The sequence below is a fragment of the Strongylocentrotus purpuratus genome, unplaced genomic scaffold (genome assembly GCF_000002235.5).
Source record: "Strongylocentrotus purpuratus isolate Spur 01 unplaced genomic scaffold, Spur_5.0 spur5_scaffold_8, whole genome shotgun sequence".
NCBI classification, from domain to species: Eukaryota; Metazoa; Echinodermata; class Echinoidea; order Camarodonta; family Strongylocentrotidae; genus Strongylocentrotus; species Strongylocentrotus purpuratus.
In genome coordinates, this window is record NW_022145614.1 from 10,672,874 (window position 1) to 10,687,415 (window position 14,542).

General features: G+C 38.0%; 1 protein-coding gene across 1 annotated transcript in view; it reads left to right on the forward strand.

Annotated features, from left to right (window-relative positions):
* The window catches only part of LOC577193 (NACHT domain- and WD repeat-containing protein 1), a 36,980-nt gene that overhangs the window by 4,470 nt on the left and 17,968 nt on the right, over positions 1-14,542 (forward strand). Inside the window, exon 2 of the mRNA XM_777437.5 lies at positions 10,206-10,531. Coding sequence (XP_782530.3) covers positions 10,206-10,531 — 326 coding nt within the window. The remainder of the gene's footprint in view (positions 1-10,205; positions 10,532-14,542) is intronic.

Here is a 14,542-nt window from a genome sequence, read left to right on the forward strand (position 1 = left end):
AGTGATGAAATCTAAAGCATTGCATTGTCTGATATGTAGTATGTAGATTAGTGTTATAGATTGATCAACAGGCGATTTATTTAACTACAATTGGTACTGTATGTTTCTGAATTCTGACAGAAGTAGTCTTGATTGCAGACACAGATGAATTGTAGTTTTCTGTTCGTTTTACAGATACATGTAGGGGGTAATTTGCATTCCTTTCCTATAGTGTTTTAATTCAACGCTAAATGAAGTAACCCTATTCTCTGGGAATTGTTTCCAAGTCTTCACAAAGTCGTCAAGTGTTCTGGAGGATTATCTAACGGGAGCCAGAGCCAGACCACTTGCGGCTGGGGGATCTAGACTGATGGCGGACCCCCTTTTTTGATTGGTAATTGCTCATCTCGGTGAGATTGAAGTGTCTATTGTTGGTTTGTATTGTGCTTGGTGCAAGCCTACTTGCTAGCTTTGTCTGCTATGTGCGTCACAGGCTATTGTCCTGGCTTCTCATTGAAGCCAGGCCTTGTCCTGATGGTGAGAGGCTGTCTAGCTGTGCTCTCACACAACACGATAGACACACCGTGAGTGAGACTGAGAGTACCTTCAGTACGTATAGGTGTTGTTAACCCGTTCAGCGCCTTTGATTAGGCAACTAGATATTGGCGCTTTATAAATTCCTGGATTGGATTTGATTTGATTTTGTTGAGTTCTATCAGTGCATGCGGGTTTCATCTGAAGGTGGTGCCAAACTGTCAATTTGTGTTCTAAGGGGTAACAAATGACCCCCTATTTGCAAACTTTCAAGAACATTTCCACAAAAAACATAACCCCCTTTGCCTAAAAGCAGATACCAAATGGGCTGTTCCATCTGAATGTACCTATTTCTGCATATCAAGTAACAAATTCTCAAAGAGTACTTTGTTTTCGTGGAATTCACCATGACACTCAAGTCTTAGGCTTCTCTTTTATATTCATGACCCTTTTATGTGAAATGTCTTGTCCTTCAAAAATAACATACCTTTTTTTTCCAAGTCAGCGAACACTAAATTTTTCACAAACATCCAGAAAATTACCCTATTTACAGTTATCTTTACTAAAATTTAATTAATTAATAAAAAGTGATAACCATATATATGCATGCCTCATGTTAGAGGTAAAATGAGTTAGCACATCAGGTTTTGTTATCTAAAGTTCTAAACTCTGTTTATATTAGATGTAAATATATGTTTATGACCAAGTCCTTTCATTATAAGGAATCATGTAGATTAAAAAGAACTCTTTATTTGTCAGTGTGAAGGAATTTAACATGTGAACCAATAAAGAAGGTGAGATGACCACCTGGCAAATTTTTGTTCAGCTTCCTAAATATGAGGAAGATTCCTTTTTTTCCCCTGTAGTCCTAATAAAAGCACAGCATTCGATCCATTTTGATCATAATGTTGTACATTGGTGATTTGTCATTACAGGTACTGATGTGAGCATTTCCCTAAAGCTATGTTTCATCCTTTTCAAAATTGGCAGTGTCTAAAATGTTATTATTAGATTTGTACTTTAATTACCTTATGTTTCAAAATATATTTCCTAGACTTTCCTTGAAGGAATGATGAAAATTAGATTATCAAAATAAATTTGCATTCAAACTTGATTGCATACAGTGGAGAATGCTAACTTAATGACTACCCTGGAATTAGAATTTTGTTTTGTAATTGCCACTTTGCAGAAGCAGGTCGATGAGGAAAGAAGTCACGCTGAGGGTGCTTTTGTATTCAAAGTAATGATAAGAAGAAAATATTTGCTAATTTTCACGTAGAATAAAAGTGTATTGGGGGAATGAATATATGTAATTTCAGGAAGATGAATTATTCATGTGAAAGAAATTGTCTTCAAGCAATAGGGAGAGGTTCAGTTTGTTGTAAATTGTATATTGCATACTGTGAGGTTTTTTAATAGTGATAAGAAGTTAAGAAGTTGACTGACTCTTGCTGTAAATTACATGCAGAAATGGGTAAATGGGACTACACACACAAATGTGGTATGCAAGATTGTTCTATCAAAGGCAATTCTCCTAAATCTCACATGTCAAATATGAGAAAAAATCTACATTTTAATCAATTTTAAAATTGAAAATGCTTGGTCTATGATAGTGCATCATAACATTTGGTTCATCAACTAATTGTCAGCCAAATATTCGACTTTTACTTCTACTTTATATAATGATTAACATTTTGTTTCCAAAGCTTTATATTGGTCTATATGAAAGTGTAATTTTGATTTGTATAGATTATGTACTCTAACTTCTTATTATCCTTTTTTTGTTTTAATTGATGTTCCTTTTTGGGGGGTAAACATTGTGCATTAGTCCACGGGGCATGGACTACTACTGTACTTTGTATTTCAAAATTCTAATAAACCATTTTGAATTGAATACTAGTACAAGAGAAAGAGAAAGCTCAAAACTGAATGAGAGTCAGCCTTGCCTAGTGCCTTATGTGAACGGCATCTGCTAGTGTAACTCTGCAACCTTTTGGTGGGAGCATCGTAATTTTTTCCAGGGCTGTCAATGAAAGTGCACATGCATTTTTCCAAGGTCAGGGGAATGAGCTTAAATTGAAACGTAATGATTTCAACTCCTGACATTTTGGGATTTCAAGCTATGTGTTGAATGCAAACCATCCTTCAATGTGTTCAATGGCATTGGTGGCGTAGCCGGGTAGACATGTAGTCATGCTAATAGGCATAGTCAGCTTTTTTTCCTTCTTTTTTTGTTGAAAATATTTGTCAATGTTTTGGCAAATGTATCTATGGACTAACTCTGGTAAATATATTTGCTGGAAAATAAGTCAAAAAGTGACGCAAAAGGGGGGGGGGGGGGTTAATGCTTATTTCCAATGAACCCTAGCTTTGCTGTGGGAAGGATGATATTTGTGGAGAAGAAAAGATCAGTATTTATTGTTCTTCTACTTTGCAACTAATAATTACCAAAGAAAGAGCTTGGCTAATATAAATACACCTGCAGTGCAATTCTTTCAAAGTTCTTCATATTCCAGATAAAGAATGTTCTGTTTCCATGGAAACTGGAAAATTGTGAAAGGTTTGTTATATATGAATTTTATGGATGCACTCTAGAGAGATAATCAGCAAGGCATCAGTGAGCAATCCAGACCAGACGATGATGTGACGCGACACATGTTGCATGACCGGGTATGACTGAATTACAGTAGTGTGACTTTTTTGTAAAAGTTAAGTACGTCAAACCACGATGTTGGATTGACATCAGAGGTTGGCTGGTAGATGTGACGGTTATGAGTGTGACAGCAGATTATCACGGTCGTGCGACTCATCGCCATCTCACCATGCTCATATGAGGTATTGATGTGGAGATCTCGACTCTGGGCAAGAGGGGCAGAGGGAGATTAAAGGGGGGGCAAGGGGGGGGGGGGGTGAAGCTTCATGGTCTTCTCCATGTTCCTGTAGACTCGTCACAATCTCAAGTTCTCTGTGGGATTAGAAAGGAAAGAGGAGAAGGAAAGGAAATCGAAGGAAAGAGGAGAAGGAAAGGGGAGAAGGAGGTAAGTAACAAGAGGTAGAAAGATGGGGGATGATGTCATCAGGGTGAACAAGAAAGGTGGAGAGATATAGAAGGAGAGAAGGATAGACAGAGAGAGGAAAGGTGAGGGGGGATGGACAGGGAGTCATGGGGGAATGACTGGAGGGAGGGAGGGAGGGAGGGAGGAGGGAAGGGAGAGAGAAATTGAAAATGTGAGAAAAATGACTGGTAAAAAGATTTACATCAGAAATTGTAAGAGGATGCCTTCGACCCCTTTCTCGTTCTTGTCACCTTTGAAAGGACAACATGATGAACACTCTCAAATGCACTTCTCCAAGAGAAATGAGCACCCACGTCATACAGCTCTACATTTATGAAACAATCCTTGAAAAATTCTCTGTTCGGATGAAGAATTTTTATTTTGTAGTTTATACAAAGACATCTCTCTCTCTCTCTCCTCTCTCTCTCTCTCTCTCTCTCTCTCTCTCTTATCTCTCTCTCTCTCTCTCCATCCCCCTGCTTCAGTGGAGAGAGGCTTGCCTGTAAAAAGTCAATTAGCCTGCCCACCGGCCGATCATGCTGCCTCTGAGGCTCTGTTGATGATGTCATGAAGTGAATGTAATATATGCGGACACTCCCAGACTCGGCTCAGCTAGCTCACCATCAAGAGGTCGGCAGATGATGTTAATGAAGTCTCCTCGTGCCTGCATGGGAACCTAGCTCGCTGCCTGAATATCTAGATTATGTTACATGTTGCAGGCCTTAATAAGCTAGCCTTTACAGTGACCATGTAGGCCCTACATTATTTGGCTTGGGAAGATCCGGAAGAACATGTCCAAGATAAAGTTGAGAACTGGCTTGTTGTGGGATTACGTTGTGAAAGAAACTCTATAGAAACAATTGAAAAAAAATTGATTATGCAGTATATATGAAAATGAGCTACCATTTAGGTATACTACAAGATTTTTTAAGCATGAAAATTGACCCAGTTTGCTGATAATCAATTTTAAAATAAAAATAATTTTAAAATATTTTTTAAAAACTTTTCAGTATTTCCTTGTCATATTTTGAACAATTAATATGAACCATTTCTTTTCTGGAGTCATTTCTTCATTCCTATGATACTCAAAAATGACATACCGGTACAATAAGTAAGAAAGCTTTCAAATTGTTTTTGGCTTCACCAGTACTAAAAACTTTTCTTTACGGATTCTGTAGGACCAATCATGATAGTTTGTCATGGAAGTCTTTGGGTTGAGAAGTTCAAGGCTGGGATTGAATAATGAGTGAATTTTTTCAGCGCAGCAGACTTGTTATCACATACATAAACGTATGGGAAAAAGTCATAGCTGGTCATTGTACACCCCTCCCCCCATTCACACGATTATAAAACTGTATTAAAACCTAGTGATTCATTTCCATATTCATGTCGAACTTTTAGCCCAATTTTCTTTTCCCGTTTCTTCTTCAATGGTTTGATAAATGAAATTTCCACAGCTCTCTACGAACCCTTTGTACATCCTTAAAGATTTAAGATTTTTCACTCTATTGAATGCGATAGATTTTCAATAATTTTCAATAATTTGTCACCCGTTTACCATGTAACCCAGCCCAAGTTATTTTGGTCTTACATTCAATATACCACATATTCTTGTGAAAATAAAATAACATTCGATAGCACAAGGGACGTTTACATTTATACCCCCCAAAACAGAGCAGTGAAATTGTATTGCAGCAGACCCACAAATATCTACTCTTAAATGTATGCGGTAATATGATCTGAGCAAATTTAGGTTGAAATTCGAAGAAGAAAAAAAATCATTTGCAAAATAAAATTACCTGAAATGAGATGAGACACGACAGTTGATCTTGTCCTTTGTAATCTGTGTGGCGCCAGCATGTATGTCAGAATACTGTGAATCATGCCTGAGCTGTCGTCTGGACGGCGTGTTCACATTGCAAGTGTGGTCTCTGGATTGTGATATCTCGATATCTCATACATGTAGGTGTGAACGTGCTCATTGTATTTTGAAGGGAGAAATATTGTCCACTCCAACGTACCATTAGTGCTTTATAATTTTGACACATCTTGGCTATGACAGTGCATGAAGATGTCACATGATTGCATCCCCCCCCCCCCAGGAATTCAATATTTCATCACAAGGATTATGAAAACAAGATAATAACCACATTTCAGAATTATCAATACATAAGTGAATTAAATTAGTTTGAGCAGTATTTTACGTCAGTTTGTAATCTGAACGTGAAGAAATCAATTACCGTGATAAAAAAAATCATTCATCTTAAATCCTTTCCACACTGATTTCATTGTGTCCATGGGATTTTTTTTAGATGATATACATGTAGTTACACTGTACATGTATGTATTGTAAAGATTTTCATTCTGGCACCTGGGATATCAAGATTTTTGTTAAAGATAAAGACCAGTTATGGTCATGCGATTGCATTGTGAAAGAAACGTGGAATCGATCATAAAAGGTTGATGATCTAGCAAATAAGTATTGGTGTATACTGCAAGGTTCTGGAATCATCAAAATGATAAAAAATTTGGCCCAGTCTTGGTAAAGTTACAAGCACTGTACACAGAAAGATGTATATGGGACTACGCACACGTGCGCGACACATGCGTTTATCTCTCACACACCAATAGATAAACTAATTTACCAAATATATCAATTAGTAGGCAGTTTCCCGGCAAATTTTTTATCATCATGTATTAGTCAAACATATTCTTTCACATGATTGGTAATAAGAGCTTCCATTTCATTTTTTGAAATTGGGGCGTTTCCAAAACTGGTCTTTACCTTTAAACAACAACAGAGTGAGTCTTTATGATCAGACTAGAGATTATATCTTTTCTTTCTTGAGGAAAGTTCTTGCCATTCTCGACTTCTCGTTCTTTTTTAACCCCCGATTTTTTTCCAGTACAGTATCACATGATCAGATAACTCCTGAAGTAACTTTATGCACCAAGTGATACATTAGTTGCCATGGCAACAGTCTGGAACCGTTGATCGTAAAATCAATAAAATGATGTTGAGCCGAGATGCAGAGCCCATAATTGCATGCTAGAGTTACCCAGTATTAGCTGTAATATCGGTAGTATACATTTCACCAAGCATCAGTATCACAATCTATTGTGTGAACATGCATGGAGAAGATTTGAGAGTTTTTTTTTCTGGTTTAAGATAAGATGTTTACAGATTATTTGGCTTCCATCGTCTCATTTTATTCAACTGGATTGAAATCTTATCCTTGAATTGAGAGGATTGCGAATAGTTTTTCATTTTTGGTTACATTTTGTAAAGGAGCTTATCATCTAGTCAGTGGCAAAAGGAAATTAATCCTGTTTTATATGGTAATGCCCTGAATTGCTTTGAGCAGATTACATCATTACATCAATAATGTTAAATTCCATTTCTATTATATTTTGACCTATGTTTATTTATTACTCTTTTTGGTTGTTATGGTTTATTTCTCATTATGCTGTCTCTCCCTTTAGTTCTGTCAATTTTTAAATTTTCCATGCCCCCCCCCCCCAAATTCCATTAGACCATTCTATCCTTGTCTCTCTCATCATTTGAAAGTACAATACTTTGATACATGTATGAATAATAATCTCTTGACAAAGAAATTCCCATCTCTCCCTCTCTTTTTCTCTCCCTTGATCTCACTTTATCTACCTCTCACTCTCTTTTACTTCTCAAAAGTTAAACCTATACAAGGCTTTGACAAAGAGACACTGATTTTGTAAACGGGCTGCTTCAATTAGCCTACTATGCATACATTTGTAGCTTCATACATTCATTCGCTCATCTCTCTCTCTCCCCCTTTCTTTGATCTCAATTTATCCCCCTCTCACTCTCTCTTACTTTTCAAAAGTAAAACTTATACATGCTGTAGGCTTCAACCGAGAGACACTAATTTCACAAATTGGCAATGCTTTATTGAATAAACCTTATGCATGTACAGGGGTAGCTTTGTATAGTCATTCACAAAACTATTGGCTAACTTTATCCATTCACAAAATCATTGACAAGCTTTATGTTATCCTTCTTAATCACCTCCTCTTTGCATCTATCTTTCCCTTCTTGACTTGTCCAATTTCAACTTGAATGTAATCCATGACAGGTAGGACAGTTGTGAGTTGTGACGCCCCCCCCCCCCCCCCCCCCCCCCCCCGTGAGAACATCACTGCACAATACATGTTACACAAGTAACTTCCATTCAGACTACCAAAATTTATTGTATAGCTATACGAAAACTGTATAGCTATACAATAAGTAACTCATTTCTATCTATTCTGAATGTTATACTATAACTTATCTTGAAAAGCATGTTTTAGCACTCATCCACTTCTGGGTCACCGTGTCGAATATAAATATTCCACAGTACTGCAACTGCAACAATTACTGCAAGAGGTTTGTGCAATTTCAAACGTAAATCATTCAGACAAATTAATAAGAACAAAAATCAGGGTCCCATTCTTGTCTGAATGTCTTACGAAAAATGTAGAACGGGGCGGGGCTTATCACGAGTGTGCACTGATGATTGGCCACGTGTGATGTCAGCTCGCCTCTTCAAAACTCTTGCGTATGCCTCTTTCACAATACAGTGATTCCTGAATCTTGATACAATGTTTTTGCATACAAAGTCTTGTGTAAATCTCCTGTAGTCTGAAGAGGTCTTGATTGGCTAATGTTAGGGCTTTGATAGGTCATGTATTCATTCATGGCTGACTTTCCTTGCATCTGACGTAAAAATTAAGCACCGGTCACGTAATCAATCAGTGAAAGAAACCGGGGGTATTTGGAAAAGGTTGATTAAATAAAACCAGTAAATACAAAAATATGTTATCTGTGAGGTTTTGGAGTGATCAACTTGAAATTTTAGAAATTAATCCAATCATGTAGAAAATCACATGCACCGCACACAGAAATGGTGGGAATGCTCATTCATGTTGTGTGATTCTGAGTTTCTGACTAGTATGAATGTTTAATCCACACTTTTCAGGTACATGCATTTCTCATCATATTTAAAATGTGATGGACATCCTATCCTTATCAGGGTAAATTACACCTTCAATATTTTTCTAAAGTGACATAGTGTAGAGCAAAAGCAACAAAAAAAAAAGCATACAGATTATTTTTTTTGTCTTGACCAGAACTTAACCTTTTCTTGAGGAGTCTGGCTCTTTCAAATTCAAGGATATTCTAGGAAATTGACATTCAGCTTGATGCCTGCAGGCTGAAGTGCATTACATTACATGGGTTTCCAAGAAATATTTTCAAATGTTTTAAATTTAGTAAGCAAGGTCACTGTGAAGTGAATTAAAAGCATTCAATGTATCTACATTCTACAAGTCTACCCTACTTCCATTTGATATTTGATATTTTGATTAAGGGTCAGTACTTTAAAAATAACCAGTATACTCTCTCAAGGCTCGTTCAGATATACTGGCATTTTTTGTTATGACGTAAAGTGTAATATACTTTACACTTCTGTATTTTATAACACAGAGTTCAGTGAATATGGGCAAGTCCTTTGCTGCATTCAGATGCCATTCATTTATACTGCAGTGTGTTTTTTTTGGTGGCGGTTTACTGTGCCATACCTGAACAAGCCTTCATATGATAAAATCTTTGAGAAAAGAATATCCAATTTTGTATAATTCATAGTAAACTAAGTAAATGTAAATGATTAACGTGATATATGATGAGATAGAAAGAAATACGTTTCACTGAGTAAGCTTTGACAAGTGAACATCATTCAATTCCACTTGACAATCATTCATGAAAGTTTTAAAGTCACTCTATTATTCAGCACCAGTGGAAAGAATTCATACTGACATTGGTCTAGACACCACAGGGTCATGGACAATTTGGTGAACCAACTGTCAAAGTTGGTTTGTATTTATCAAATTGGCACCCATCCATGTGTACAGTGCTCTATAGCTAATTACTGTAAGTACATACACCTGGGGGGTGTTTCACAAAGATCCTAAGTAGAACTTAACTCTAAGTTGGACTTAAAAATTATGGACAGCCATTGGAGTCTTAAAATGAAATATATTCAAAAGCAGAAATTCAAGTATTTTAGACTTTTTATGAATTCCACATCCAGAACATGAAATCTCCTTGATGATAGACAATATGAATGATTTGAATAAACAATTAATGCCTTTCAAAATAACTTTTACAAAATATTTTCAAAGATGCTAATGGCTTTCCATAATTTTTAAGTCCAACTTAGAGATGAGTTCAACTTAGGATCTTTGTGAAACACCCCCCCCCCCCCCCCCCCCCCCTGTACATGTAGTACCAGCAGCAAGTGAAGTTGCCATTCGGTATTTGATGACATTTCTTAGTATTTGTAGTGACAACACAGTTTTGGTAAGGGTCAAGACTTCACAGAGGGGTTAACAAAAATCATTGACTGTACTTTCTAAGAGATCAAAAAATGGACAAATTCATATGTAGGTTAGATTTGGATGATATTTATACTGAAATCAATGGCATAGATTGTAATAATCGTGATATATGCTGATGTTATGCAGGGCCCCAAGTATAACAGTATTTTAACCACTGATGGGGCTACCCTGTTGAAATGAAACGAAATAAATAAATAAATGAAATATTTTGTCTGTCTTTTGCAGCCTGGGTACCCACTGCACCAGCCAACCATCCACAGAGGACAAGGATCCCCCACCCTTTGACAAACAGCCCGCCAACGCCCCCCTCCAGGAGATCGCCCCGCCGTCATCAGAACCCTGCCCACCGGTCAGGCAAGAAGTGGCCGTGCCTGTGGCCCAACCGTCGCCGTCGCCAGGGAAACCGCCTCCAGACAAGTCGTCTTCGTCCCACCCGAACTTACTGCTCTACGATGACGAAGTCCGCAACATGCTCCTCGGGAGGATATCGGTGGTCAAATGCAAAGTCAAACCGATGATGATCCGCATCTACGTCAGTGCATCGCATGATGGTAAATTTTCTCCCAATTTCTATTTCAAAACATATTTTCGCACATTATGACGTCACTCAATAGAGTCGCCCTTTCTACAGTCTGTCTGATACCATAGCAACACAAACTCTATGAATACATAAAGCCAGCTCCCAAATTGAAGAGTTTGTCTAAAAACATCTTTCCAGAAGTTGAGGGCTGCGGGCACATCAAGCTACTTTGCTTATTCTGTAGCCCTCCTGCATCTAATGTATGATAACTATGCATTCAATATATTTGTTTAATTTCATATATATTATCTGTATAAAATTATGTACACTTGAAATGTTGTATCAAACCATATTATGTTCATGAAAATGTATGATGAAAAAGAAAGAAAAAAGGTGCAGAAACCAATAAATCAAAATCAAATCAAATCAAAAGGCAAAATTATGAGTACTTGTCCTACCTACCGTGGAATATGTTTTTCTTGCTGTGGATAATGCTGGGAGGCTTACCTTGCTCATAAAAAGAGAAATTCCTGTCATCATTCATCAAATATAAAAATCTATGCTTCATAAATGGGTTTATTGTTTCAGATATTTCAGGCATTTTAGAGAGAGAGAGGACATAGTGGAATAGATTTAAAATCAATTGATGGATCACATTGCCTCGTGTCTAGGAAATTGGAGATTGCTCAAAATCATTCTTGCTTACTGATAGTATCTGAGAAGAGAAGATAAGATAAGATTTCATGAGATTCTGCCATTTCTTGGTACATGATGATCAGATTTTTGCTTTGACAAAACTTCTAACCTGTTTTATTTCATAAAAATCCTAAGCTTAAGTTTAGGGTTTGGTTTGCAATCATGTTTAAGTTCGGTTTAGGTTTAGGGTTAGGTGTAGGAGTAGGCACTGTGTTCACTCGAAAGTTCAAAGTGGGAATTTGACAGTCGGTGTAAGAGCTTGACCGTCTTGCAGTATTCTGTGGAGTACGTGTAGGCCTATATTTTTTGGCCTTTCTTGCTACTTTTATGCCTTAAATTAATTAAAGATCGAAAAGTGTCATTTTCCTCTAATTCAGGACATTAATTTACATCTGTACTTTTATTGGAGTTTTGACAGTGTAAGAATTTGACTTCCTTGCTGTAAATTTCTGTGGAATATGGTAGAGGCCTATATTTTGTTGGCCTTTCTTGAATACCCCCCCCCCCCCCCCCTAAATTGAGGATGTTCTGTTACTTCTCTGATAACATCAAATTTACTGAGGTTGTTAGAAGATGGGTCAGTGTGACACGACTTGAATCGGACCAAGAATAGAATCATCAGCTGTTCATTTACAAGCTGGTGCCTGGTTGGCCTAGGGTCCAAGCCGCTGATCTTGACTGATAAAGACGCTACAATGACTGCCTGCGAGCCCCTCCTCATCATGATGGGCTGAGCCAGCCATCTAGGCAGGCAGGCAGGCAGGCAGGCAGCCACAGGGTACAGCACTTGCAGACGGAGCTCCCAAATGTCAGGGGTCACTGGAACTGGGTGTCCCAGCATGCATTATCAGCTTGGATGCATGCACTCTGTGGCGTTGGCGTGGCGGGTTCGTGTGTGCGAGTGAGGGTGTGTGTGTGTGTGTGTGTGTGCTTCTCGCGTGTCAGGAGCAGCTGGTTATATCACTTCACGTTGCCCCCCTGTCCTCCGTGATGACATGACAGTATGTGTCAAGGCATCTTCATCAAGATATCTTCTCTTTCAGTTGAGATCTCTCCATTTCTGTCTTGTCTTGTCATTTGCCAACAGATAGATCACCCCCTCTACCCTTCCCCTCCGTAATGTGCCAAAGGTTTTTTTTCTTCTCTCCAATCAGAGATTCTCTCTCCAATCAGAGATTCTCTCTCCATTTGAATATTTCTGTATTTATGACTCATTCTATGTTTTGCTAAGTCACCCTCTATGACCTTTGTATTGTGGTGTGTGGTATTTTGCTTGCCTTTCCCTTCTTGTGATCATTTATTGATCTCTTCATCTGCCATTTGCTACCTTACTTTAAAAAAAATCATATCCTAATTCCTATGCTGTGATCAACTTTTTGTATTCGTCTCTCTCTCTCTCTCTCTCTCTCTCATTCTTTTTGCCATCTTTTACCCTCTTCCTTGCTCTATCCCATCTACCTGTACATGTATCTCTCCCTCTGTTCTCTTCCCCCTCTCTCTCCCTCTTTCACTCTTCTGTCATCCCCTCTTCTCTTTCTCTCTCTCTCTCTTTCTTTCTTCTCACTTTTTATTCATCCCTACCTCTCTGTCTCTTTCTTCTCTCTTTCTATCTATCTTTTTCTTTATATAATGTCTCCCCCCCCCTCTTCCTCTCTATCTTGTCCTTCTTCCTCTCTATCTTGTCCTTCTTTATCTTGCTCTTCTTGTTCTGAAGGGTTCTGCTTGTGTGGAAGACTTCTCTGTAGATGAGGAGGCCCCATGATAGGTGCGAATTGAGAGATAATCAATGAAGTCTTTGCAGGCATTTCAACTATTTTGAGTTGATCAACTCCACTTTTCTTGGTGCTGTGCCTGTGAAAGTGTCCTAGAGGCTGTTCACACCGCAATGAGATAGCGCGGTCTATCGTAGCACCCCCTTTTTTCTAGCGCGCGCTAGCCCGCGCTATCTCTCGTGGACCACCCCCAAGAGGTGCTCCAGTGTTGGCTCGCCGTGGCTCGCTGTTGGGCGGACCGAAACGACGTTGTACCTTCCAAACCGCGGAGATAGCGCGGTCTGGCGCGCGCTATCTCTGCCGGTGTGAACAGCCTCCTAGATGTGGCAATATTCATTATTTTCAATTTCAATGAAATATATGAATGACTTATGCATGGTTCAAAGGTAACATGCCGTAAAGTGAAATGTTTTGTGAATGGCAGTGCAATAGTGAATTTTGTTTTTGGTTACCGGTAGTTGTTGAATTCAGAACTTAGAACAAACCAGTTGATTAATTTTATGCCTGTAATGTGAGGCAACATCAGCTTTCTCCCTCTTCACTTGCTCTTTGACTTTAATTTCAGATTGAACTGAATTGACATTTATTTTCCATCATCATGACAATATATATGCAAAGATAAAAGATGGAATATCATAACAGATAACAATATCAAAATTAGATATAAATTGACCTAACAACATCTAAAATTTTAAAGAAAATATGAAACTAGGATAAACCATTGTACAAAAGGAAAATGGTGCATCCGTAAAAGCCAATAGCCGAAAATTGGATTGAAAAGGAATGGATTCATTATTATGGAAATTATGAAATTTCATCTACATATATAATGGTATTCTGCCCTTGCCCTAAGCATGGACCTGAAGCTGAGTTTGGTACCAATAATCCTGTATCTAATATGAAGTCATTTACTGATATACAATGTACACTGTAGAGTGTAGATCTGTCTATTGCCTACATATTTTACTAGTCTTGAGGAACAGTTGCATTTATCAAACCCCTAATTTGACCAACTAGAGTCTGAATAGAGTCAGACTACGCATGTTTCACACTACACAATTTACTAGTTGCATTTAACCCCTAATTTGACCAACTAGAGTCTGAATCTGAATAGAGTCAGACTAGGCATGTGTCACACATGACCACATTCGTGAGTACTACTGGGTCACATTATGTATGCGTGAGACCACGGCACCTACTATCTCCTGCACTTGTGTTTATTGAACGTTTAATATCTAGGCCAGAAAGGATGAAGAGCTCTTTTTTACAGATTCTGACATATTCAATTCTTTTAAATTGTTGTTCACGCTATGGTAATAAGGATGATGACTTCTTTTTTTTTTGTTGGGGGTGGGGGGGGGGGGGTGAAGATGAGACAATATTTAGAAAATTAGAACTGTATTATTGTTATGAAGTTGTTTATGGCAATAAGTTGAATAAGAAGATAAAAGGCAAGAGGCACTTGATGAATCATTCTCTACATGAAATTGTGGATAGTTAATATTATATTTGCCAAAGGATATACGGTAAGTCATGGTTTGTTAAAGAGGAAAAGTCACCTACAATGTACATAT